Source organism: Pristis pectinata, chromosome 3, assembly GCF_009764475.1.
Source record: "Pristis pectinata isolate sPriPec2 chromosome 3, sPriPec2.1.pri, whole genome shotgun sequence".
Classification (NCBI taxonomy): domain Eukaryota; kingdom Metazoa; phylum Chordata; class Chondrichthyes; order Rhinopristiformes; family Pristidae; genus Pristis; species Pristis pectinata.
In genome coordinates this window covers 61335945-61363506 of record NC_067407.1, presented here as the reverse complement: position 1 = coordinate 61363506, position 27562 = coordinate 61335945, and the positions used below count along the sequence as shown (strand labels likewise).

The 27562-nt window shown below is 40.8% G+C and overlaps 1 protein-coding gene across 1 annotated transcript in view; it reads left to right on the top strand.

Annotated features, from left to right (window-relative positions):
- The window catches only part of LOC127567956 (pappalysin-2-like), a 290468-nt gene extending 273151 nt beyond the window's left edge, over window positions 1-17317 (top strand). Inside the window, 2 exon segments of the mRNA XM_052011199.1 lie at window positions 1550-1648; window positions 17189-17317. Coding sequence (XP_051867159.1) covers window positions 1550-1648; window positions 17189-17293 — 204 coding nt within the window. The 3' untranslated portion in view covers window positions 17294-17317.
- The last annotated feature ends 10245 nt before the right edge of the window (window positions 17318-27562 follow it).

The window sequence follows — 27562 nt, the reverse complement described above, 5'->3', positions numbered from 1 at the left end:
GTTAATTGGCCACTGTAAGTTGTCCCTAGTGTGTAGAATCTGGGGGGATTTAATGAGAATATGGGGAGAATGAAAATGGGATTAGTTTAGAATTTGTGCAAATGAGTATTTGATGGTTGGCATGGATTCAGTTGGGCTGAAAGCCTTGTTTCTGTGCTGCATGACTTTATGTGGATGAGAATTTTAAAATGGAGGTGTTGGAAGCCTGTGAAGACAATGTAGTCAATATGGTGGCACTAAGTTTGGGTATAGGGTGTGGGAGGCAGAAATTTTGTTTAAACTTAAATTTTATAGAGGTTGTTTAGGAGAGTGGGGAATTGTCATATCAGGAAGTAACAAAGGCATGAAAGAGGATTGGAGCTGAGGCAGGAACATAAAAGGGCATGGGTGAAAGTTGCCAATATTGGACACAACATGGGCTGGACTAGTCCCAGAAGATCTCCTGGAGAAGCTGATTATCTTCAGTGATGGCTGATCCCTGTCCCTTGTTTCTGGAGGAGAAGGTTTTTAAAGGAGCAGGAAACTACATTGCGACATTTGAAAAATGCCATTTTTGCCATGATAAGTGGCTCCATGTGTTGCTTTAATATTCTATGTAGTAAATTCTAGTGCTGCAGAAAGGCAGAGAGGGTTCATGGGTGTGGTGGTAACCTTATTATAACTATCAATGAAGAGTGAGTTGAAATCAACTTAAAGCCAAAACAAGCATTTTTTGTGCCAAATGATCATTTCCTGTTCCAAAAACATCTTCTGTTTTCTGTGGATTGATCTTGGAGCACTGAAAGTTAGACATGTAAGCCTGCACTGTGTCCTCAGTTGTAAGTGTGGTATAATTTGATATTGAACATAGTCTAGGCCGTACAGATCCCTTCTTTCCTACCCTACCCTCTTGTTAGGTGTAATTGTCAGAAAAGTCGTATGTACTGTTGCATGTTTATTGAACATTACGCAATCAATTGCTTTGAGAGTACAAACTATTATCATTAAAAGTGCTTGATGCCAACCTAATGCATGTACTCTCTCTATTTGTCACTAGTGAAGCAGAAAATGGGGAAAGATGACGAATATATTTTCAGTAGGAATACAGTGGATATAATTTCACTTTATGCATATGTTTGAGCAAACTAAATTATGTCAGTGCACTTTCAAGCATGAACTTGTGAAACTGTTTGTTCCATATATTTAAAAAAAAGCAGTTCTGAGCAGCTTTCAGCGCAAGTCTTTGATTTGTTTGGAAGAAAAGTCTAAAAACATTCAATGGGACATTTGGTTTTCAAAGTAGGAACGAGCTTGTCATCTATCTGCCTCATGCTCTCCATATCGCCATCACAAATAGTTTGTGTAAATTTTAATCATTCCCAACCCGAGAGGCACCACCATGAAAATAGATGCACTGAACTCAGTCGATAAATTGCATATAGAGTTCATGATCTTGTTAATCTAAGCTCTGCTGCCATATTTATTGTCCATCCCAGTTGCCTCTTGAGGAGCAATTATCAGCCCTAACTCTGAAGACTGAACTATACATTTTGTTCTATTTTTATCGCAGCCTTTTCAAGCTGATGGTTGGTGTGACACAATCAACAACAGAGCATACTGCCAATATGATGGAGGAGACTGCTGCCCATCAACACTCTCTTCCAGAAAGGTGAGATTAGAGAGGTTAAATTTGAGAAGCATTGATGTGTTCAGAATTAAGAGAGACTTTTGGTGCAGACATTGTGGGCTGAAGGGCCTTTTCCTGTGCTGCACTATTCTATGTCAGGTCATTCTGGTACGATTATTCATTCATAAGTGACTCTGCTTTTTAGTTCATTCTTCCTTGTTGGAGATTTTATTGGTACTGTGGTGCCTATTATGAACCAAATACTTTAAAGTTCAAAGCTTGCCCTGAGCTGAGCTATTGATTTTATATCTCATTACCAAAACTACTTACTTTCTGTCACCTTCTTGCCCACTTGCTTAACCTATTTAAATTACTTCCCATGTCTTAGTTTTCCACTTTGTGTTGCATCATCAGCAGCCTTGGATGCACTGCACATTGCATTTTCCATTTAGGAGATTAATAAGGATTATAAAGACCTGAATGTCCTGCATTGATCCCCATGACATATGACTAACAAAAGCTGGCCAACACAAAAAAAATTGTACTCTCTGTTCTTGATCTGATCCACTACCCACAATCCCAAATCTAGATGGAGTGGCAGTAGGGTATGGGATGTCAAAATGCATCGTCAACATCTGCACAGAGCCCGATTATCATCATTAGGGCGTCCTTAATGTAATAAAATGCACAAGGCGCTCTGCAAGACTATAATTTTTAAATCAAATTTGTGCCACAAATCAACACCAAAGGTGAACTGGTGAGATGTGCAACATTAGTTGGATCATCAACGACTGAAATCATAGCTGAGCCAGCTCCTGTCTTTGCCTGATGACATGCTTAAAAAGCAGTCAGAATCCAGGGGGTGCTGCCAAGGCCATCTCTCCAGCTGAGGCTGCTGATGAGGGGAAAACATTTAAAAGTTAGGCCCAATAATTCATTCATTAAAAGATGATGTCACTTTCCCACTCTTGGCTCTGAGCAATGAAAGCAGGGAAATCTCCTTTAGTTTGTAATCATTATTTTTATTTCAGCTAAGGTTTAAGGTTTGAAGGGGTGCCCAGTAGGATGTTGCCTGAAGCTGTAAAGTTAAATTTATGGTAATGCTATTTACTGTGACTCTTTTATTTGCAAGCACAGCAGGGGACGCTCACTGAAACACATCTTAAGCTGGATGCTGTCTGGACCAGTAAATGCACCACTAAACATTTTATTACAGTATGTCTGTGCTTTGCGTTCATGGCCAGAATCCCACTGCCACTGGCTATTTGAGGATTCTAATTAATGAATGTCGCAGTAGGATATGTTTTTGCTCAGCAACACTGGTTTATGGAAATAATCACTTGAAAATCTTGGTGATGTAAATATTTTGGGTTATAATGCAATGTACTGATTGAGTCAGGTAATGCACAGTACTAGAGACTGGATTTATATCCAGTGGGGTAATACCTTGCTACTTGGTGTGGAAAATTTCATTCTTAAAAACTGGGGAAATGTTGATCATCGGTAGAAAATAACTCTTGGTTTTAGTGCTTTGAGGAGGAAGGAGCCTCAGTGCATTCTGAGCTGGAGAAGAGAGTCGAGATTGAAAAAAGGGTTGGGATTGATTGAGATAGATTGGGAAAGAAGTCTGATGGTTTACAAAGATCACCATAATCCCGCTGACCTTGTGGCTCACTGGACCATGGATCAGTATGGACTGAGAAGTTGACGGGATAGGTCTTTGTGTGTGCGATTCAGGACTGACCCATGATCTGCAAAGCTTTGCTTGTCTTCTTCATGTGAGTCAGTGCCCTAGCATTGGGAATGAGTTGTTTGCACTCCAGTTCTCTAGATTCGGAGGTAACATGAGGCCAAGCAGACTCTTCCACACTTGGGATGGGAGATGCCTGATGGGATAGACGGTGTGTAGTTTGTTCGGAGCTGTTGATTTTGGACTTCAGTGTGCTCCCAATGCATGGAGTTGGGCTTCAGATGTTGAAGGCCAAATGCTCCTTCTCCACTTTGATTGATGGTGGGGCCAGATACTCCCAGGTGTTGGGGTGGGAGGGGAATATCACATTTATTTTCAAAAATGCTTCAAGAATATCATTGAATTGTTTTCACTGAACATCCAGTAATATCTTCCATGGCAGGATTTAGAATAGATTGTCAGTTTCTGGAGTCTGATGTCAGGAATAGGACTAATTTGGCCTACCCAATGGAGCTGATTGAGTATGATTAGCTCCTCAGTATTGATGTGGGAGAGAGCACATTAATGTTAGTTTGCTTACCCTTCCAGATGATTGGCAGAATTTTTCAGAGATGTTGGTGGTACCTTTCCCATGCCTCAAGGCACCTTCTCTAGGTAGTCTAGATCTCAGAAACATAAAAGACATCAATTTCAAACCTGGCACAAAACACATCTACAAGTATGCTCACACAGATGCATCCCATTGGATGAATATTACAGTACACACTGAAGTCTCTCTTTGGTGACTTCCCCACTATAACACTCAAAACTAGCTAGTCTGCGCCACATAATTCTATCCATTGCAGACTTTCCCATGCCTTATTGCAAGTTAGTTCCAAATGTATCTTAAAACCTCTTTTCAGACCTTCCTTAGAGAACAAAGGAGGGGACTGGACACTGACTTCTTGTAATATAAATGACTACGGGGCTGCACCAAAGCCTGCTCATCAGTAAAGGACCAGACCTGACTGCACCACACTCACTGTTTTCAGTCAGGTTGATGTAGTTTGTCAGACAGTGATCACAATGTAGGAAAACATGCACCTTGCTGGCAGCAGAAGCAACCGTTAGTTCACTGTACATATGGTCTGAGTTTTTGTTTTTTTTCTCTCCTAAGTGAATCAGGATGTTGGATTACCTCAGTCATTTGGGTATTTGCAGGGTATGCACTCATTTCACCTTGTGTTGAAGATAGGGGGTAGTTAATGATCCCTTCAGTTCCAGATTTAATACCAAGTTATTAGAAACAGGTTGCTGGGGAGAGGATGGCAGTATAGGCAGGAAAAAGTCGTCGGCAATCTGAATGTCTTCTACAGTGGGAAGACTGGCGCAAGTGAACGACTTTCTATTCTAAACCGCAATGCTCAAAGGACTGGTTCTGAAATTTACAGCATAAATATTGGCATTTTCTTCAGGCAAAGACTGGTTAATTAGCATTGGTCTTGATCACAAATCATTGCAGATGAAAGTCACAGCCTAAAACCAATAATGTTACTTAAATAAATTATGCTTGCCTCAGCATTTCTTTACCAGGGGTGGAGGGGGTAGCTGGGATTCCCACCACTGATGGGTCATTCATGGAAACAAAACTTGTTTGCATGAGAACAAGGTTCATGATGATCTTTTCCTTCAGGAAATTGCCTCCTGGCACTCACTGTCTAAATAGCATGGTGAAGTAAGACAACCGTAGTGAGCTACTAGAGGGCTGCCACTGGTAGTGGCACTGTGTTAAATTACAGTAGTGAAGCAGGGAAATCAGAGTGATTTTGAATCCTGGCCCTGGGATAGAAAGAACATTTTTTGGTTGCAGCTCTCGATGCTGATCAGTTTGGAGGGATCAACTTTATCAACTCCATGGATTGTCCAATGAGGCTATGTGGATGGAACTTAAGGGCAATCACTTTGCTAGGATTATATTATAGATCCCCCCCAACAGCCAACAGAAATGAGAGGAACTGACATGCAAGTTCAAGTTTATTGTCATGGCCATACGTACCCAGGGTATAAATGCCATGAAAATTAGCTTTTTTCAGCAGCAGCACAGTACCTTACAAACATAAATTACACATAACTTATACAACAAAATAAGCATAACAATATTAGTGCAAATTGAGGGAAATATAGTCCCAGGTAGAATTAGGGTTTTTCGGTTCAGTTCTAGAACCTAATGGTGGTGAGGAAGAAGTTGTAGTTGAACCTTTAAGTGTAGGTCTTCAGGCTCTTATACCTCCCGCCTGATGGCAGCAATGAAAAGAGGGCATGGCCTGGATGGTGGGGGTCCTTAATGATGGATGTCGCCTACCTGAGATGTTGTCTCTTGTAGATGTCCTTGATGGTGGCGAGAGCTGTACCTGTGGTGGAACTGGCTGAGTCCACCACTCTCTGTAGCCTCTTGCGTTCCTGTGCATTAGCGTTCCCATATCAGGCCATTATGCAACCAGTCAGAACGCTTTCCACTCTACATCTGTGGAAGTTTGTAAGAGTCTTCAATGACATGATGAATCTCCTTCTAAGAAAGATGCCCATGGTTGCATCTATGTGCTAGGCCCAGGATAGATCCTCCAAGATGTTGATACCCAGGAACTTGAAGCTATTCACCCTTTCCATTGCAGACCCTTCAATGAGGACTGGTGCTAGTTTGCCTGACTTCCTCTTTCTAAAGTCCACAATCAATTCCTTGGTTTTGCTGATATTGGGTGCAAAGTAAGCAAATCGAAGAAATCACAGGTGAAAATGCAATGGTGTTATAGTAGTGGGGGATTTAACCTTTCAAACATTGACTGCATTTGCCTTAGTGTAAGGGGCTTAGATGGGGCAGAATTTGTTAGGTGTGTCCAAGATAGAAGGTATAGGAGAAGGAAATTAGGAGGGAAAAAGAGACGATGAACTATCCTTGGCAAGCGAGATTAAGGAGAATCCTAAGTCATTCTGTAAATATATCTGAAGAAAGAGAGTAGCAAGGGTAAGAGTGGGTCCCATTAAGGACCAAAGAGTAATCTGTGTGTGGAGCCAGGGAATGTTAGCTAAGTCCTGAATGACTGCTTCTTGTCTGTATTCACCATAGAGAAAGATGTGGAGGATAGTGAGTTTAGGAGTAGATAGTAAGAAAGTGGAGGTGTTGAATGTCTTACATTGCATAAGGGTATGTAAATCCCCAGGGGTCCCAGACTATAATGGGAAACAAGCGAGAAGATTTCTGGGCCCCTGATGGAGATTTTTGCGTCTCTATCAGCCACAGGTGAAGTACCAAAAGATAGAATAGCTAATGTTGTTCCTTTATTTAAGAAGGGTACCAGGGATAAATCAAGTAACTACATACTGGTGAGTATGTCGGTGATTGGGAAATTACTGGACAAATTTCTAGGACAGGATTTATGTACAGTTGGAAAGGCAGGGACTGATTAGGATAGTCAGCATGACTTTGTGAAAGGGAAATGCTGTTTCATTAATTTGAGTTTTTTTGAGGAGGTAACAGAGGAGTTTAATGAAGGTAGGGTGGTAGATGTTGTCTATATAGATGTTAGTAGGGCATTTAACAAAGCCCACATGGTAGGCTGGTCCAGAAGGTTAAGGCACATGGGATACAAGGCAAGTCGACTAATTGTATCCAAAATTGGCTTGGTGATAGGAGGCAGAAAGTAGTGGTGGAACAGTGTTTTTCTGATTGGAAGTCTGTGACTAGTGGTGTACCTTTGCTGTTTGTGATATATATTTTAATGGCTTGGATGTGAATGTGTAAGGTATGATTAGCAAGTTTGTGGATGACATGAAAATTGGTGGTGTTGTGGGTAGCGAGGAAGGTTGTCTAGGCCACAGTGGGATATAGATCTCTTAGAAAGTGGGTGGAGCATTGGGAGATGAACTTCAATCCCAAAAGTATGAGGTGATGAATTTTGGGAAGCCAACTAAGAATAGGATATATACAGTAAATGCTAGGTCTCCAAGGACAGTTGATAAATAGAGAGATCTTGGAGTCCAAGACCATAGTTCCCTGAAAGTGACAATATTGGTTGATAGGGCGGTGCAGAAGGCATATGGCATGCTTAACTTCTGAGGTCAGGGCATGGGATATAAGAGCTGGGACATAATATTGCAACTTTACGAAACACTGGAATATTGTGAGCAGTTCTGGTTGCCACACTTTAGGAAGTTGCACTTGAGAGAGCACCAAGGAGATCCTCCAGATTTTGCCTGGTGGGAAGGAACGTGAGCGGTTACCAGATATACAAGATTATGAGAGGCATAAAGAAGGTAGATGGTCTGAATCGTTTTCTCATGGTAAGGGTATCAAAACCAAAAGGGCATAGATTTAAGGTGAGAGAAAGGAGTTTTAAAAGGGATCTGAGGGGTAAGTTTTTAAACACAGAGAGTAGTTGATATCTGGAACTTGCTGTGAGAGGAGGTGGTGGAATCAAATGCAATTACTATGTTTAAGAGCCATTTAGACATGGACAAATAGGCAAGGCACAGAAGGATATAGAATGGGATTGGTGTAGATGGGCAAAGAAGTCAGTGTGGACGCGGTGGACTGAAAGGCCTATTTCTCTGCTGTACGACTCAGTACAAGACAATAAGGGAGTTACTAGGGAAGATTAAGTCATTGTTAAAACACAGGTGATTGTTGGCAGAAGAAAGTGAAGATGGAATAAGGTGAATTAGAGCAGAAGCATCTTGGGTTGAGGTACATCAACATGGGCATGTGAGAGAGAATAGGTTACAAGGAAGTTAGTGGTGGAATAGACTTCATGAGCCAAATGGCCTCTTTCTAAGCCATAAGAGGCAAGAATAATGAGTTGGTAAAGATTGAGTCCATTGCATTTCATTATATAGATCAAAGGTGGGGCACGTCTTGTACTTCATTAGCACAGCCCTGGTACAGATGCAAAGGGTGCAATGGCCTCTTTGGTTGCTGGGAGCTTTGATGCATGTTTGGAGCCAAGGGTGAACAGCAAACACAAACCCTGTGGGAGGATTCACAGCAAATTGATCACATTATATAGATGCTCACTGGAGCAATTTAGAATGAGGTTTACCATGATACCCTGTGCCTAGTGGGCAGCACAGTGGTGCAGCTGGTAGAGCTAGTGCCTCACTGCTCCAAAAACCCAGGTTCAGTCCTGACCTCCAGTACTGTGTGGAATTTGCATGTTTTACCTGTGACCTCTTGGGTTTCCCCTGGGAACACTGCTATTCTCCTCCGCAGGTTGGTCCATTAATTAGCCACTATAAATTGCCCCTAGTGTGTAGGTGAGTGGTAAAGTCTGGGGGGAGTTGATGGGAACATCAAGAGAATAAAGTGGGATTAGTGTAGGAGTGTACATGGGCATGGACTTGGTTGGGCTAAAGGGCCTGTTCCTGTGCTGTATATAGTTCTATGTCTCCACTTGTGGGAATAAAGGCACAAAATTGAACTGAGTACTGGACTGTGTGGACTATGTTTCCCTGTAGCAGATTTCTTCAGGTTCCTTTGGTGTTTAAGTGTTAGGTTTGGCTCAGAGGTGGAATCAGGAATCTGTGCATTAGAGTGCCATTCTTGAAACAGCCACTAAAGACTAAAAATTAAACTTTACTTTATTGGTACAATCTTTAGGATGAGATGCTAAACACAGTCCCTCAGCAAAATGTGAAAGAGATTAGCTGTAAACCAGTCTCGCTAGCATCCAAGCCAATATTTATCATTTTCTTGACACCACATCACTGCACAATCCAATGACAACCTCATTGCCATATGTGGGGACTTACTGTGTGCAAATTGATTGTTGGATTTGCCAACATTATTACTGTGACCAGAGACTAATAAATAAATGTAGTTCCTGAGAAAGTTCCAGAAAATTCATCGAATGTTCCAAGAATGAAAAATGATTATGCATATAAATTAAGGACTTCAGGGTGTCCAAAAAAGTGGCAAGCTTCCACAAACAATGACATGATAAAGGCCAGATAATCATTTTAGTAATGAAGGAGAGATATTGGCCAACATAAAAGGAAGAACTCTCTGTTTCCCTTTGAAATGGTGGCTGTGAGATCTTATGCCTACAATTGGGAAGATGTGGCTAGGATTATGTACCTAAATTATGAAGATGGGTGATGGAATCTGGATATGTTTACAATAGAATGTCATTACTGAAGTAACCTAGAGGATGTGGCAGGCAAAAAAAGTAGATTGATGTTTGTAAGGAAGCCCTGTGGAAGTTGCAAAATGGACTATCTAAAGACATTCAAAAAGTAAAAGAACATGAAGAAAAATCTCTATTTGAGAGTGCAGAGGAGATTTACCATCAAGAAATTAGCTGAAGAAAGCTAGGGTGATGATAGAATAGAATGTGATAGGAGAGTTAATATATTACTATATAAAATAGATTTTGGCAGATGGCGTTTAATGAGGGCAAGTGTGAGGTGTTGCACTTTGGGAGATCAAATGTAAAGGAACACAGTTAATGGTAGGCCCCTTAACAACGTTGATATACAGAGCTGACCTCGGCTGCTAGCTCCCAGAAAGTGGCCGCACAAGTTGATAGGGTGGTATGGCATGCTTGCCTTTTTTAGTCAAGGCATTGAGTTCAAGAGTCAGGATGTTATGTTGCAGCTTTATAAAACTCTTGTTAGTTCGCATCTGGAGTATTGCATTCAGTTCTGGTCGCCCCATTATAGGAAGGATGTGGAGGCTATGGAGAGGGTTTAGAAGAGGTTTATGAGGATACTGCCTGGATTAGGGGACACGTGCTACAAGGAGAGGTTGTTTTCTGTGGAGCAGCAGAGGCTAAGGGGAGACCTGATAGAAGCTCATAAGAGGCACAGATAGAGTAAACAGTCAGTATCTTTTTTCCGGGGTCGAAGTGTCTAATACTCGAGGGCATGCATTGAAGATGAGAGGGGAAAAAATCAAAGGAGATGTGTAGGGCAAGTTTTGTTTACACAGGGAGTGCCGGGAATGTGCTTCCAGGGGTGGTATTGGAGGCAGATATGATAGAGGTGTTTAAGAGGCTCTTAGATAGGCACATGAATGGGTAGAGAGTGGAGGAATATGGATCATGTACAGGCAGAAGGGATTAAGTGTCATTAGCTAAATTAATTAGGCACAACATTGTGGGCTGAAGAGCCTGTTCCTGTTCTATGTTCCTCTTTGACAGAGCAGGTAACTCGAGGACATATAAGAAGACAAGCAGAACTCCACAGCTGATTGTTATCTGAACTAAAGAGGAACAGGAAGGAAGTGCTAAGTGGGTCAGGCAGCATCTGCGGAGGTAGTTAGTGAGAGGTTAAATATATCTTCCATTAGAATGTAATTAAATTATATACATTTTAAGATGGAGAGAAGAAAGTGGAGGAGAAGTTGACGGAGAGCGTGAGTTAGAGTAGAATACAGGGGAGATTAAATGGCAAATTCGTGGTGGTGGGTCAAAGTTTAAAATTGCCAGTCCACAGGAGATATAAATGTTGTTTTGGAATCATTATCTGAAATTGTTGAATGTGGTGCCAATTTTGGAGGGCTATAACTATGTCTGGTTAGAAGATCGGTTGCTATCCTCAAACTTGTGTGAAGCTTCACTGTTGGAGACTGAGGACAGAACAAGTAAGATGAAGGGTAAATCAAGTAAATCAAGGGTCATGCTTGTCAAATGGCTCCCCATCTGCATGTTGTCTCTTTACTGTAGAAAGCATACTGTGATCAATGAATATAGTATACTAAGTCCTTGTTACCTGCTTGCTTACAATCTGCAGATCTGTGTGTGTGGGGTTGGATTAGGAGAAGGTCAGGAACATGGGTAGGTTGACGATATAAGCTGAAACTTGCACAGAAGTTGCAATCCATGGAGAGGTTGGTTACTGAATAGCATTGTCAATGACCTCAGAGGCACCTGTGTTTTTCCAATTACCCATGGGAATTTCATGCTCCTGTGTGTCGTGAATAATGAGGAAAAAATTGAAAGTAATAAGTTGCTATTTCACCTGCCTGGTGTATTTGTATAAATTGTTGCACCTCTTCCAGTTGCTCAATAGGGAAGAGGTAGGGGAGTGTTTCAGTGATGATAGAGGAGTGAAACAGATTTTGCTGGAGAGATGCTCTGATAAGATGCATTTGTTTTGCCATGAAGCAAGTGTAACACAGATTCAGAAGAATGATCCTGGTGCTAAAAGGGTTTAATTATGAAAACTGGTTGCAACTTTCTACCTCTTGTGTTCCCTGGGAGTGCTTGTGATATATGCACATGTCTAACTCCTTGCTTACCACAACTAAGCCTGCAAATTAGCAGGGTTAACACTGAAAGGGCCTGCTGCATAAAACTGTCGTGACTCAGCCATCTTCTAATACCAGGGAGCAAAATCTGAAGTAATGGGACAAAAGACAGTTTATGCAGAAGGTAAGAAGGGAAAAAGCAGGGGCTGATAGATTTAGAGAGTAGAATAAAGACAGGGAGGGAAATGTTATTAGATAGGAATGATCAATAGGGCGAGACGCATGGATGCTGTGGCCTTTTAAGTTTTTATACATTCCTCTGTATAAAAAATGCAATACTTACTTTCATGTTGTCAAACAGTCTCTATGACAATAATCACTGTGAATTACAGGCAAATTCCCACAATGCAATATTCTGTTAGGACCACTCGTCTGGGGTGTTTATGTTGCATAGTTACTCTATGAAGTTTCTCAAAGTTTCAAATTGCACTTTTGAGATTGATAAGATAGTCACACTGTTCAAAATGTTCCTGGAGTAAGGTAGTTCATATCCAGAAACTGCCAGCACTCTTGTAAAGTTTATGATCTTTTTAAAAATAAAAGTCACTGTTGAGAGTTATGGACAGACAGTAAATTATGGGGGCTTGCATACTACATTTTTTTTGCAAGATGCACATAGAAATTACACAGCTATCTTGAGCAACTGTTCTGCCTAGTACCCTAACTTTCAATAGTATGTTAACCTTGTGTTGCCTGTGTTATAGCCATCCAAGAGACCCCTGTGGTCTAAGGGAAGGAGGAATATCTTCCCAAGCTACTTGATAATTTTCTCTCTTGCTTCAATCCTGATCTTGCTGCCTCAATCTTTCTACCTTTTCTCTCTACTTGTAAACTCTCCTAACAATATTCAAGGAGGCCCTCTTACCATCACTGCCTCCCTTGTTTTTCTGTTCTGCTGGCTTCAATCACAAATTCACCCTGCTGTTGTCTGCATGAACCACATCTTATTCATCTACAAGGCTACCCTGATCTTATTCTCCCTAACCTACTGAATGTGCCATTCCCTCCTGACCCCCACCCCCTTTTCCTGGTCTTGATACCACCTGTATGGAAAATGGATCCCCCTCCTCTAGTACTGACCCTCCAAATTTAACTCCCCCTGAAGAAAACTTTGTTGGGGCAGAGTACTATCCTATTGTCTACATACATCATTGAATACCCTCCCATTCTTATGGCTACCTTTCACATCAGGTTTCTACCCTTCTCCAGTATTTAAATAAGAAATCTGCATTCCCCTCTTTTATTTTTCTCATGTGCAACCACAAGGTTAACTTCCACAAGCATGCTGACGTCAATCTCTAGCCATCTACTTCTTTCTTCCATTTCACATTCTTGGTTGAACCTTCATTTTTCCCCAGCTAAACCCAAGGACACCCTCTCCTGTACAAATAAATTGACTTCTGCCTCTAATATCACCACCTCCAAAACTCAGCAATGCTTTTGTAATGTGACCAGGCTTTTGCAGCTCTCTCCCAGTCAGTTTTCCATCCTTTATCTAATATTACATTATCCATAACATTAACCTTGCATTTCATTGTCTATTTTGCCAGACCTGGATTTGCTTCCAGTCTCTAACAGCCCAAACTTTACAGTATTTTCAGTGGGATTAAGTCTTATTAGACACACTCCTTCCCAATCTCACAACACCCATACCTTTTCCAAGCCTTCCAAATATCCACTATTCCCTTAAGCTACCAACTGCTCCACTTGGGAACTCACCCTGAACTTTTTGTTAACAATCCTCCTTAAAAGACAGTTGTTCCATCGAACTTATTCATCCCTACTAATATTTCATTTGGCATTACTTTGTTCAATTATGCCTTGCTGAAGTGATACTTGTCTACATTGAATTGTATTTTTTTGTAGTAACTTCAGTTTGGTCAGATAACATAGCTTGTAGTTTAGCTGAGGCACACTAAAGTGGACAGATGAGATACCAGATAATACAGGTGAAGTGAACCATAGCTTCTTCTTGCATGCAATTCAAAATGTTTCCCGTTTCCCTGTAGAATTCCTTTCCTTATGAGATGGATAGAAAAAGGAGAATGGGATATTTTGCTTTGTTTTAGAATGAACAAAAAAAGGCGGTCAGGGAAAAAAATCTATATCCATCCAACCTATCCCATAAAACAAAGTAGAATCCAACGAGCTTGAAGATCCAGGTGGTCTACTACTCCTCCTGTTTTCTTGTTTATAACAATATAATCTCATAGGAGAGGTGAAAAATCAGCTCCCATCTGCAGGAGGGACACGATGTCTAAATTGTAGAATTCCTTTTTGAACTTCTTAGATAATCAAAATCAGCTCAGGTGGCTATGGTCAAGGATGCAAAAGTGTCCCATACATGGTCTCCCTGGACAGTAAAATATTGTTCACCACAAGGTGGAAACTGTTTACAGATCCACTGCCCTTTTGGGGTGGTGGTGGGGGGGGGGGGGGGGGGGGGGTGCAGGGGGAGGAGGAATACTGCCTAACATTCAACCAAGTTCTGCTCTTTCTTAACTTGCAATGGGCCAGCATAGTGCTACATCCAGTAGAGCTGCTATGTCATAGCTCCAACAACCAGGTTCAATCTTGACTGATGGTGGTGTCTGTGTGAGATTTGTACATTCTCCCTGTGACCATGTGGTTTCCTCCCACATCCCAAAGATGTGGTTTTGTAGGTTAATTGGCCACAGTAAAGTTGCCCGTATTGTCAGTGGGTGTTGGAATCTAGGACTAGTTGATGGGAATACGGGAAGAATAAAACAGGATTAATATAAATGGATGCCTGATGGTTGGGTTGAAGGACTTGTTTTCACACTGCATGATTCTGTCTATATCTAACACTTTCTAGTTGAAATGGATAGCTGCCACTTTTCAATCACAACTTACTCCAGGAGCATTAAGTCAGTTTCTGATTCCTGCCTTCACACTGAATTTTGGGGATGGGTATGGATGGTGCAATTAGGCAAACAAGAAAGGGTTTTAAAACTCTCTTGGCCTTTGATGCTATTGTTGTGTATACCTTGAAATGTGCATTCAGTCCTCCCAGCTGAAGCAGGTAGGTCATCAAGTTCAAGGTAATGAGTGGAGCTTGTATTGTGCCCCCTCCCAAAATGAGGACGCAGCATTGAGGGAACTTAGGCAGGCAGCTGCAAGAAAGGGGGAATAATTGCCAGCTTCAACCTCGAGAAATTAAACTTCCATATTTCCACTTTCTGTTATCTACAGTACCTTCCAGCTCCTGTGGAATCAATGACCTTTTTTCAATGGGATCTTGTGATCCACAGCAGAGGAGCTACCGGGACACAAATGGACCATTGATCCTGCCTTATTTTTAATTGAGGCGGTGTGGCGTTCATTCAGTGAACCCTGCCTCAAGGTGATAAAGGTGACAGAGGAAAGATAGGAATATAAGTGGATGATGTTTCTCAGCTGAAACATTAAATACAAAAGAACAATCATGCAAAACTTCACAGCTAGTGGTTTGGAGCATATTGCTCCAGTTCTGCTGAAATTTATTTGGAAAGAGTTTTGGCTCATCATGGTTTGAATATTTTAAGAAAAACTTCAAATGCTGGCTTTACTCCACTAATCCAAGCTAACTCCTTTGTAGGCTGAAAGTATCTGAACCTTCAGAAGAGTTAGAAATGGAGTTCCAAAATGATGTTTCCCATACCCAGAACCAGGCATGTTTTGCAAATGAGTTAAGTTCTATGATTTGTCACAGCATTTTCAATGTTATTAGAAGTATCTCAAGTCCTTTGGCTCTATACAAGCTTTGTTCCTACTTACCTGGTTGCCAAGCCTACTCATTGAGACCATGTTTTCTTGAGAATAGATATATCCCTGAGACAGCATTCCATCATTTGAATAGGTCTTATTCAATTCCTTCATCTGAGAATAGATTCTACTTTGCAGCCCAAGTTCTCACTTTGTGGATTAATTTAATTTTTAGCTCAGGAAGAGACAATATGAAATGCTCAGTGCAAAATGGCAGCACTATGAAGTAAATTAAATTGTCCTCCTCTCTTTATGATACAGGAAGGCAAACTGAGGAGTTGATGGTGCTGACCATTAGAAGCCTGAGAATTCTTTCACTTTGTCTTTCCCTCCAGGAAACGTGGTAGGGTTTCCTCTTTTTATCTCCAGCCCCTTATGCCTGCATTGAACAGATCATCGACTGCCACTTCTGACACATACAGACTGATGCCATTGGTAATACAAAGAGTCATAGAAATCTATGAATCTGTGGCACAGAGGATTCCTACTTGGTGCATCAAATCCAGGCTGAGCACAACACAATTGATCCCATGTCCCAAGCCTTGGTCTGGAGCCTTGTAGGTTACTGGATATCCTTTTCCCTTCCTACTTCCAACTTTCCACAGACCATCAAAACCATAAAAGCACCTTACTCTTCCCTCTTTCAATTTAGTGTACTGTTTTTTGCTTTCCACAATGCAATCTTCCTAACACAGGGGAGACCATTACAGATCAGGTGATCACTTACCTCAGGTAGCAAGCACAATCCTGGTCAGCTTACTTGTTCATCCTGCTACCACTCTGATCTCTCTCTCTCTCTCTCTCTCTCTCGCTCTCTCTCTTTCTCTTGTACTGTGTCAATAAAGCTCAGTGTAAACTCAAGGAACCATACTTGTATCATTTAGCCTTCCTGATACTACTGAGTTCAACATTTTCTCATCAATACCTCATCTGGACCCGAAAGGACTCTGAACTGAAACATTAACTCTGCTACTCTTTCCACAGATGTTACCTGACCTGCTGAGCATGTACAACATTTTCTGTTTTTATTTCAGATTTCCAGCATCTGCAGTGTTTCTGATTTTCCTCTTGACCCATAATCACCCATTTTTGCCTTTGTAATTTCTTTGGCTTCTGTAGGAGCAGATCTCTTTCTCTCCTCCTCCCTTTCTCTCCTCCTCCCTTTCCTCTTTTCTTGTACCATAAATAACAAAAGTTTTATCTCTTAGCAGTTTTGACAAAAAATCAACAGCATGAAATGTTAATAGTTCATCTTTCTACAAATGATGCCTCTCTGGTTCAGTATTTCCAACATTTTCAGATTTACAACATATGGTGTTTTGCTTTTGCATCACTAACAATTACTGTATCATCAAAAGGATACTCACACTATTAGTTACTCGGCTGTAATGAGCTTAAAGGATCAATTGACATGAAATTGCAATTATTTAATGAAACTTATTGAGCATTTCAAGGTGAGATGTTTTTAAAGGTTAAAAGTGGTGTGGCAAAAATTGAGCAGGAACTTGTGCTAAATGAGGCATCTTCCCCCTCCCTGGACTGATTTGTACACTTATATTCATATGCCATCGCTTCTTCAGCAGGTTCCAACTCTACATGTGTCGATTCCTGTGTAATACATTCCTTGATATAAACATCATATGTACACAGAACTGTTAACATTTAGCCCAACACTTATGGAACCTGCTTTCTGTTTAAATAAAGTCTGGATAGACTTTCCTTCTCTATATCTCTTGGCTTCAGCCCAAATGGTGACCTGCTTTGCTTGCGGCTGATCTATCATTTTATTGTTGTTTATCTTCAAACCCTTCCACTTCAAGTTGTACCCTTTCCAATTGCTTCCTCATAGGTAATTCCCTTTGCTGCTGACTGTGATGAACAGGATGAGTGTACTTGCCGGGACCCCAATGCTGAGGAGAACCTTCAGAAAGAAACGCAACATGGATTTCACTAGCGTGGAAGAGAAAATAGACACTGCATCAACTGGCCAGGAGCATTCTGGTCTTGGACCAGCAGTAATGTCACAAACACGTTATATTGTTCTATTCAAAGAAAGCAGGAGTTACAAGGGCAATAATTTTTTTTCTGTGAATTTATGAAGGTCGCTGTGAGGAATACAATGAACTGTTATTATAATGGACACGGATTTTATTAATTCAGCAGTTTTATTCTGACACCTAGAGGCTAAACTGTGTAGGAGTCAGACTTACTGTGTCAGGAGTTTGTGTGAGATACAACATGAGCTTTGTATTTCATTCATACTTCTCCTGTATTCACTCAATTTATGTTAACACTGCTAGTCATTATTCTTCCAAACTTTTATCTCATCTCCCTTTTCCACTACAGCGCTTTGCTTCCCAGGACCTCAATACTGTCAAACTCCCTACCTCCATCAGTCTTCCTACCCACTTTCAGGCCAAACTTTGGAGCCATTCCCGCTGAATTACATCATCTCTCCTCTGATTTCAAACCCATTCACTGCTAACCTTCACTTAAGCTAGGGGAACAGGGATTAGTTGCTAACATCACGAATTGTGCTGAATGGCCAATTGGTAATAGCAACATCATTATTCTATTGGTATAATGAATACAAAACCTATATGGAAGTTTGTTCAGCTATCGCACAGCATCTTTAACCAGTATTGGTATATCTACATCAATCCTTAACAAAAAATACAAGAGTTAGTTGGTTGCAAGTAATGGACTAGGAAAGGTTATTGAGTAGCTTATACTTCTTTCACATTCTACACTACATTGGGAAAACATCTTTGATGTCAAAAAAGGAATTAAAACCCTACCAAAACTGTGGGCCACACTTATGTTTGCTCTGCATTGGCTGTATGAAGACAGTCTGATTGAAAACCATGGTTTTGTTCACCAGTACAATTAACCCATTAGCCTCTTACCATATACTTATATTCTTAGTGTTTCAGTTTTAAAGCATTTTAATTGTAAAAGCAGAATGAGAAGCAGCCAACTATTTCAACCTGAACAGATTTGAAAATTTAAGAGGGTAAAGCCACAGAACAACATAACATAGGAAGCCATTCAGGTCATTGTACTTAAGCCAACTCTTTGGTTCAAATATCCAATTAGTCACTCTCCACTGCTCTTTATTTATAGCCATGCAAATTCCCTCCTCTTCCAATATTTATCCAAGTTTCTTTCAAATTTGCTTCTTTTCAGTCAGCACAACTTAGATCACAACAGCTCACTGCAGGTTGTTTTAAGTTGTCTCAGGTTCTTTGAAAATCATCGTTTGTGTGTCCTGTCTACTGCCAGTGCAGTTTCTCCATGTTTACTACATTAAAACTATTCACAATTCTGAACACCTCTATCAAATCTCCTCCTGATTTCCCCCAAGCAGAACCTCACCAATCTCCAGAGTCCCCAAGCAACCAAAATCCTTCATTTCTGGTTCTATTTTGAATAGATCTTTTCTGTAGCCTGTTCAAGGCGTTGGCACAGTACTTCACTAAGACCTAACTGGTGGTTTATAAAGGATTGCAGAAATTTGTTTTTGTAGTTAATCTCTTAATCATCTAGCAGTTTTTTCAGCCTTTTGACTTTATCCTGCTACCTTTATTGTCTGCATACATACACCCCAATGCTTTGTTCTCATACTGCTTTTAAAAATGTAACATTTGGTTTATCTTGCCTTTACTTATTCTTCCTCAAAAATATGATGGGTTATAGGGAAAGAATAGGGTTGTGGGGCTAATTAGATATTGGAAAAGTGAGACTGTTGACCACAAAATATAGGAGCAGAATTAGGCCATTTGGCCCATTATGTCTGCTCTGCCATTCAATCATGGCTAATTCTTTTTAAACCCCATTCTCCCGCCTTACCAATTAAGAACCTATCCATCTCTGCCTTAAATACACCCAATGACTTGGCCTTAACAGCCCTCTGTGGCAACGAATTCCACAGATTCACCACCCTCTGGCTGAAGAAATTCCTACTCATCCCAGTTTTCAAGGGATATCCCTTTATTCTGAGGCTCAGATCATAGACTCTCCTACTAATGGAAACATCCTCACCACGTCCACTCAAGATCCAATAGCTTTCAATGAGATGCCCCCCACTCATCCTTCTGAACTTCAAGTACAGGCCCAGAGGCATCAAACGCTCCTCATGTGTTAACCCTTTCATTCCCGGGATCATTCTTGTGAACCTCCTTTGAACCCTCTCCAGGGCCAGCACATCCTTCATTTGATATGGTGCCCAAAATTCCTCACAATATTCCAAATGCAGTCTGACCAATGTAAAGCCTCAGCAGTATATCCTTGCTTTTATATTCTAGTCCTCTCAAAATGAATGCTAACATTGCATTTGCCTTCTTTGCTACCAACTTGACCTGAAAGTTAACCTTGAGGGAATCCTGAAATAGGACTCCCAAGTCCCTTTGCACTGCTGATTTCTGAATTTCCTCCCTATTTGGAAAATAGTCTACAGTTTTATTCTTCCTACCAGTGTGCATAACCCCACACTTCCCTACTCTGTATTCCATCTGCCACTTTGCCTACTCTCCCAAACTGTCCAAGTCCTTCTACAGATTCCCTGCCTCCACCTATCTTGGCAGCGTCTGCAAACTTAGCCACAATGCCACCAGTTCCTTCATCCAGATCAGTGATGTATAAAGTGAAAAGCTGAGATTCCAACACTGACTCCTTCAGAACTCCACTAGTCACGGGCAGCCCTCCTGAAAAGGACCCTTTTATCCTTACTCTTTGTCTTATGCCAGTCAGCCAATCTTCTCTCCATGCTAGTACCTTACCTCTAACACCATGGGGTCTTGTTTAGCAGCTTCATCTGCAGCACCTTGTCAAAGGCCTTCTGAAAATCTAAGTAAATAACATCCACTGACTCTCCTTTGCCTAACCTGCTTGTTACCTCCTCAAAGAATTCTAACAAATTTGTCAGGCAAGATCTCCCCTTAACGAAACCATTCTGACTTCATCCTATTTAATCATATACTACCAAATACGCCGAAATGTCATCCTTAATAATGGACTCTAAAATCTTACTAACCACCGAGGTTAGTCTAACTGGCCTATAGTTTCCTGCCTTTTGCCTCCATCCCTTCTTAAACACTGGCATCACTTTTACAATTTTGATGAGCTAGTACAGTGAGTTAAAGGATGCTTTACACGTTTTAAGTCAGGTTCCACTTCGCCCCTGAATGCAAGCAACATTCATGCCTAAGACAAAGAGGTCCTCTAATTGGGTGCTCTTAACCTCATTACCAACAAGTACCAACAAGTAACTATATTCAGTGTGATTATAAGAGTGGCTGCTACAGGATATAGAGAGATTACAGCAGTACATTTATATACTTATTCTCAAACCTGTGCTCCCCTTCAGAAGGATCATGGCAGATCTGGATGAACCTTAATTCTGCATTGCTATCTACGCCCAGTAACCTTTCAGCCAGGGTTAACACTAATGTCTAATTTTTGGAAAGTATGCCAGAGTCTTTAACCTGCATTTGTTAAACCAGGGTCAGCATCAAATTGATTCTGCATCCAAACCTTGACGAGGTGCTGATGATTATTGTGAGTGTGCAGTTAGATAAGTCCCTCGAAGTAATCAAACTTTTGAATAAAGCAATGACTCTGCTAATGGAAAGGGATCTTGATCAAAGGTCATTGAATAATATATCACAAAAGGAGAACGATATTCCTTTGTCAGCTCTTTGAGAGAACAATCTGATTAGTCCCACTCATCACTTTCCCTGTAAATCTTAACTTGTTTTGTAAAAAAAAGGACTAAATAATAACTGAACCATCCATATTACTCCTTCCACATTCAATTCAGTATTAAACCACGTGGAATCTTCACTTACCTCAGTCTTTGCTCTCTCTTCTTTTCAATTTGTCTGATATCCTTACCACTCTGTTCAATTCCTCAACCATGAAGGGTGTACTGAATGGAGAATGTATTCTCAGATGAAGGGGGTTGATCTAGCAAAGTTTTGAACACATTTGCTCACTTAATTAGATAAGCCCTTCTTTGCTACCCCTTCTCACTTGAAAACATTAACAATGCCCAGCCTAGTGAGACAGTTATCATTTATACTACAGTTAAACCTTTGGCCACACCATTGCAAAATGTAAGAGTGCTATGTACTGGCAGAACACTGATACTGCAGTGTCTGTCCTGTGATCTTCCTGTTGGACTTGCAGCTCCCCTCAAGGTAAACTATGTTTCATAACTTAAGGCAGAATACTACATCAATATTTTTGAGGCACCTTCAACACAGAATTATATCAGAAAGGCTACAGTTCTGGCAGAGCACATAAAATCCCAGCAGTCCTTTGACATCAGTGTGGCAAAACACATGAGAAAGTAAAAACTGTTCCAAAACCAACAGACCTTCTGTGCCGGATATTTACCTCTCTTATAGTTGTAAGGAAGACAGGGAGAAAACTTGTTGAGGTAATTAATGTGAAGATAGGATTTAAAAGGTATAGTGTGTATATTACCTAGGAAACTGAGGTCATTATCAATGTAGTGAAAACATCAAGCCATTTTAGGGGGTATGCATTCAGATTTCTTGTATACTCTTACCAATCGGCTAAATTGGAACATCCAGCCTGACCAACCCCTCATTAAATTCTTTGAGGGTGTTCCAGATTATGATCATTTAAACTAATTTATGATGGCAATGGCATCTATGACTGGAGGGCAGATGTAAAACTCCCTTGGAATTGGGCCAGCAATCAGCTGCTTCCCATCATTTATAGCAGACGCAAGCACCACAGTCTTATTAGATTAGACAGTGGCATCCTGCGACCCACTGCTCCCAGTTTAATGCTCGGGTATTGTTTGTACTTCACTAGTTTGTACTTCAGCTGCTACATAACCCGTTTCTCCTTTTGCTTTGGACTTCAGTTTTGTTGCAGCGCTTGATAAAACAAATACAAGGGGTGGCAAAGGTCTTTTTAATGCTGTGACTGTCACATCACCAGTGGTGCTCCTGAGATTTCCTTCATCAATGCTTTTGGCTGTGCAATATTTATACCATTCAGCAGCACCCCTTTAATAAAAGTAGCACTAGGCTTCCAATGTTCAGTGTAAGGAGATTTGAAAATAACATAGGCTATCTGGTTTCACCTCAACTGAGACATAGCTGTGACTGTGGACTGGAAGGGAGTCTGTTAAGGTATGGGCATATGCTGGCAACTTTTTCTGTGGTCAGGATTAATTCACAGTAAGTTGTCCCATGAGATTAGACAGTCCACTCAGCCTTAGTGCAGAGAATACAGTGATTTATATAACTGCTCCTATGCTTGCCCCCAGAAGGGAAAGCCTTGATTTTAAGTCTTGTTTTTAAATTTCTTCACAACTTCATATTTCCTGATCATAGAATCTCCTCCAGACCTACAGCCCTCCAAGAGCCTAATCCAATTGTCATGTGGCTGCCCAATTTCCTTTGCCATGCCCACAGCTGCCTTGGCCCTAAATTCCCTTGCTTAAGCCACCTTTTTTTTTCCTTCTTAAGGCCTCTCTCTGACTAAGCTTCTGATCACCAGTTCTAATATGTATGTGGCTCAGCTTCAAAGTTTGGCTGAAAGTGCTCCTGTAAATCTCCTTGGGATATTTTACTATATTAAAACACTATGTATATACAATTGTTGTTATTGTAACTTCACCTAGATCAATCAGTAATGGATAATAATGTACAGCCATATTAGTTTTCCTTCCAGTTTGCCACTTTTATGACTTAGTCATCTGCTGCTATGGATATGATCTTCGTTAGGAGGGAATAATAGATCCCCTGGAATGCTTCTCTGGCTGCAATCTCATTGCAGGAGGGTTGGTGGAGTTAAGATTAACTCGAATAGCTGATGTCTGGCTGTAGGTACGACTATAGGCAAGGTTCACAGTTTAGATGTAGATCAAAAGACTTGTGGAAATACATTACAAACCAGTATCTAAGCAAGGGCTAAGAAGTTATTATTAAGTTTGAATAGGAATGCAGCTGCCCTGCAATGATTATCTACATCCAATTGCTAAACCCTCTCTTTGCTAAAATATATGATAGTTTCCTACAAATGTAAGCACAAATATCTTAAAATATATTACATCTTAAGAATTTGAACATGCTTGAGAGTTAATCCTATTGCTCTTTTTGTATCTGTGTGCAAAGATAAAGCTTTTGGGATAGTGTTGCTTAAGAGGATACAAAGGAAACACAACAGAAAAGACATCAGTGGATCCAAGACTGTGTCATTGACATGGGAGTGCAGAGGGCTATGTTTCCTGGTTCCAAAATAATGTATCGGTTGACATCCCTGGACCTCTTGATCATATTCATATGTAATCAGCCCCAACAATAGCTCATCTATCATGTTGGTCAGTTAGATTCATTCCTCCCTTTGCTCTTGAATCCCACAAAATAACAGAAAGTTGACGCATGAAACTCCACCCATGCTTGGGTCATACAGACTGTCAAAACAAAGTCCAGTCACTTTACATAAGTTTCTTAAAGTGGGATTGAAAACGATTTGATTGTTGTTCTATTCTTAGCCAGAACAGTGTGTCCTGGAGCTATTGCTATCCTTTGGGGCTTGGAAATGTGCTAAAAAAAAAACAGACTACTTTTAATAACTAGACATTTATACCGATTGGCAAGAACCTAATTAATGCTGATGCAGTTACGTTCCTTCCAGACTCCACCACCTCTTCAAGCTTCAATTACTTGAACAGCTTGGCACCACGGACCTTTGTGGTTCATGGTTGGAGTAAGGCAAGAGAGGTTAACTCTCCAAAGGAATCAAACCCAGATGATTCTGCAGGTGGAGGCAATTGGAAAACAGTGATTGCTAATGTAATTTCCAACAGAAACTGTGCCATGAATTCCTTATCTTCCTGTCCACATCCACACAATGATAAACTATTGCATAGTCTGAACTGTCCATTCCTTCCCAAATGAGAACAATGCAAATGCAGTTTATTGATTTTTACAGAGTTATAAGGAAGGATTACACTGTGGGTTGACTTCTTAACATTTTTTCTTTGAGATATGGGAAGAGCAGAATGGGATGACGACATATTCTGGTTGGTACTTAGAAAATATGAAATACCTAAAATCACATGCTGTATCTAGAGAAATATCTTTCGGATGAATTTTAGTTGGCTACTCAAAATGTTTAGCCTACTGGGAAGAAGCTTGCTACAACTTCTCCATTAGAAAGGGGGCTGAAAACAAATGTGTTAGCAAATAATGTAAGGGTTAGTAAGAGGATGTTGTACTGTCAAAGAGTCCTTTTTTAAAGAGATCTTGTTCGAATATTGAACAGCAAGATGAATAATTCAATGGATAAGAGTTCGTACTTCACTCAGAAATATAGTGACCCTGATAATCTTCAGCAGTATCTTCCACCTAGAGTATTATTTGATGTCTTTTAATGGTTGCTGCTCATTTATGACTTTTGTTTAAGTAATTTTCTTGTTTGACTATTGTAATATGCACAAGACTGTGTTCAGTGTTGTCCACCCAGTCATTAAAGGGACAAAATGTATCTTATTGACATATCACTCCATACTACTGTTGGAAAGCTGCTTTATCATTGTTGCGATAGGATGGCAAAAACATACCGTACCTCAGAAGTAATGTTGGCAGTGGCTGTGACTCCCTCCAAACCCAACCCAATGTGGGAAGCCCAGAGGCCAAATTTCCAAAAGAGGGGCAGGAGAAACCCCAGAAGTCACTTTGGGAGCTTTGTTTGTATTCCTGTCCTTGGACACTTCTGAGCAGAGTGCCCACCTGATGGCAAAGGTGAAAAACAAAACAAAAACACCTCAAACCAAAAGCCATCACATGCACAGATAAATAAGAAAGTTGCTTTGCTCAAACTTTCAATAGAAACTTAAAAATCTTGACCAGGTGAACTTGTGATGATCCCCAGATTCTGATGTTAAACATGAAGGTGGATTTTAGTGGCCACTGGGCACATCACTCATAGGCACCAACACAGTTAACCTTACTTCTGTCTTGCTGGCTGGGGTGGTTTCTGTCTATGCTACCCATTTTAAGTGGGAGACAGTCAAACCTCATTTGTACGGACCTGGTGCATAATACTCTCCGGTGCACTCATTTATGCTGCTGATATTCTGTGTGATAAACTGGAACTCAACTCACTGCTGAAAGATTGCTTTACTGATTGGAGGGCGAATGAACACTGAACACGTCCAATATTTTAAACTTTTTTTGTTTCAACGCTTGAGAAAGTCTTACGGTTTTATTGTGTGTATAAAATTTAAAAAAATAAAGTTATCCTCATGAATAAATGTTTTTTCCCTACTTCTGATATAATTAGGATACATCAGCCCGCAAACAGTCTAAACCCCTTCACTTTCACCTTTCTAGGCCAATCTCTCTCTTTATGGTCATTATTGAGAATTCTGCGTCATGTAATTGAAATGCAGATTTAATCACCATTGAGCAACTCATGGCATTCACAGTAAGTGGTGGAGATTCTATAAAGTTGAGACTGACCTGTTGAAGCAAAGTTCAAATTCTTCAAGTACTGATGATATCTTCTCTGATGACGGTTTCCTTTGGCTCCACCTGTTTTTTTTCCGATATCAATGGAAGAAATATACTGCAGGTGCCAGGAGGCAGCAACACACAGTTACAAAAATTATGTTGACCACATATACAAGGTCCTCTAGTACCTGTAAAAAAGATTGATGGGCCAGAGAGCTGGGGTGGCAGTGAAACTTGTGTGTGGATCTTTGACGAGAATTTATAACAAGCACATTTTGGGCATCTCCTGATCCCCTGCTACAAGCTCACTAAAGGAAGTATGAATCTCCCATTTTGCTTTCCGATATTGTTACAGCTGCTAAATTACTAGACCACAGAGGCTCGTGTTCAAATCCCACCATGGCAGCAGTGGACTTTAAACTTACTTAATAATTTGGGACAAAAAAGACTGCATAAACCACTCCTGATGACTAATGCTGTTGAAGGAAGGAAATCTCCCCTTCCTTTCCATCCAGGCCTTTCGTTAACTCCAGACCCACCAATGAGGCTGACTTAAATGCCCTCTGTAATGACTGCTCAGTTTAAGAGCAGTTCAGGGATGTTGGCTTTGCCAGTGATGCCCAGATCTTGAACAAATGAATATTAATAAAAGTAAGATCTGTCCTAGAGAGTGAAGGGCATACGTTGCCCCAGCATCACTCACATTCTCAAGATGCCTGAAAGGACTGCCCAAGCAATGAACACTTTGGAATTAAGGTCACTATAGGAAACGTGGCAAATACTTGAACACAGTAAATATTACATCAGTGATCATTGATGCTGCTCAAGGGAGAAAAGCTGGCCAGGAAGAGTTCCCTTGCTCAGGATCGAATAACTTTTTATATCATCAGTGCAGATTGCACGACCTTTCTAATATACTTGGAAATCACTGCCATCATCATCACAGATGTTTCAGAGGTCGGGTGAGGATATTGGCAGAGAGCTCTTTTGTGGCTGTTGATCTGAAAGATCTTAAACACCCTAATATCAGAAAACCTCAGAGAGAAGCCATTCGGCCTATTATGCCTGTGTCAACTCTTTGCAATTTATTTCCATGCAACTACTCAACAAGGACAAGTAAGTCTCATGAGTGAAGTGGAGGAGTTTCTGGTTAATGTGTGAATGGCAGACGTCTTGCATGAGAAACTGCACTTGTTTGACTGGAAAGCTATAAAGATCTGATTCCTAAAGAATAAAGTCAAAACCTCTATCGATCACTCTCACTCCACACTGCAAAACAGTCTCTTTCAACTTTGTTTCCAGGACACACAAGGCAAGCTAGATCAGGGTCCAGCAGCAAATTGGCACCATAAACAACACCTCAGACAGCAAAGGTGTGGACAGTGCAATTGGTGCCCTGACACATTGTGTGGGTTGTGTTCATGTTATTGAGGTAGAATCACGAAAGCATCATTTGACATCTGCATCTGCAAGGAGTACATCCCTTGTGAAACAAAATCCTCTCTTCTGCTGGAAACTCGATCTGTGATTCTGCAATATTGGCCCGGCTTCTAAATGTTGCCTGAGCCATTAGTGGAAAAGGCTCCTTCAGACAGAGACTCCATCACGCACACTTTGACTCTCTTCCACACACATATACGGTGTCTCTCATATTCCTGACTCTCACAACCTCTGATTCTCTCTCACCAATATACTGACTCACACCCAATGACTCTCTCACACACACT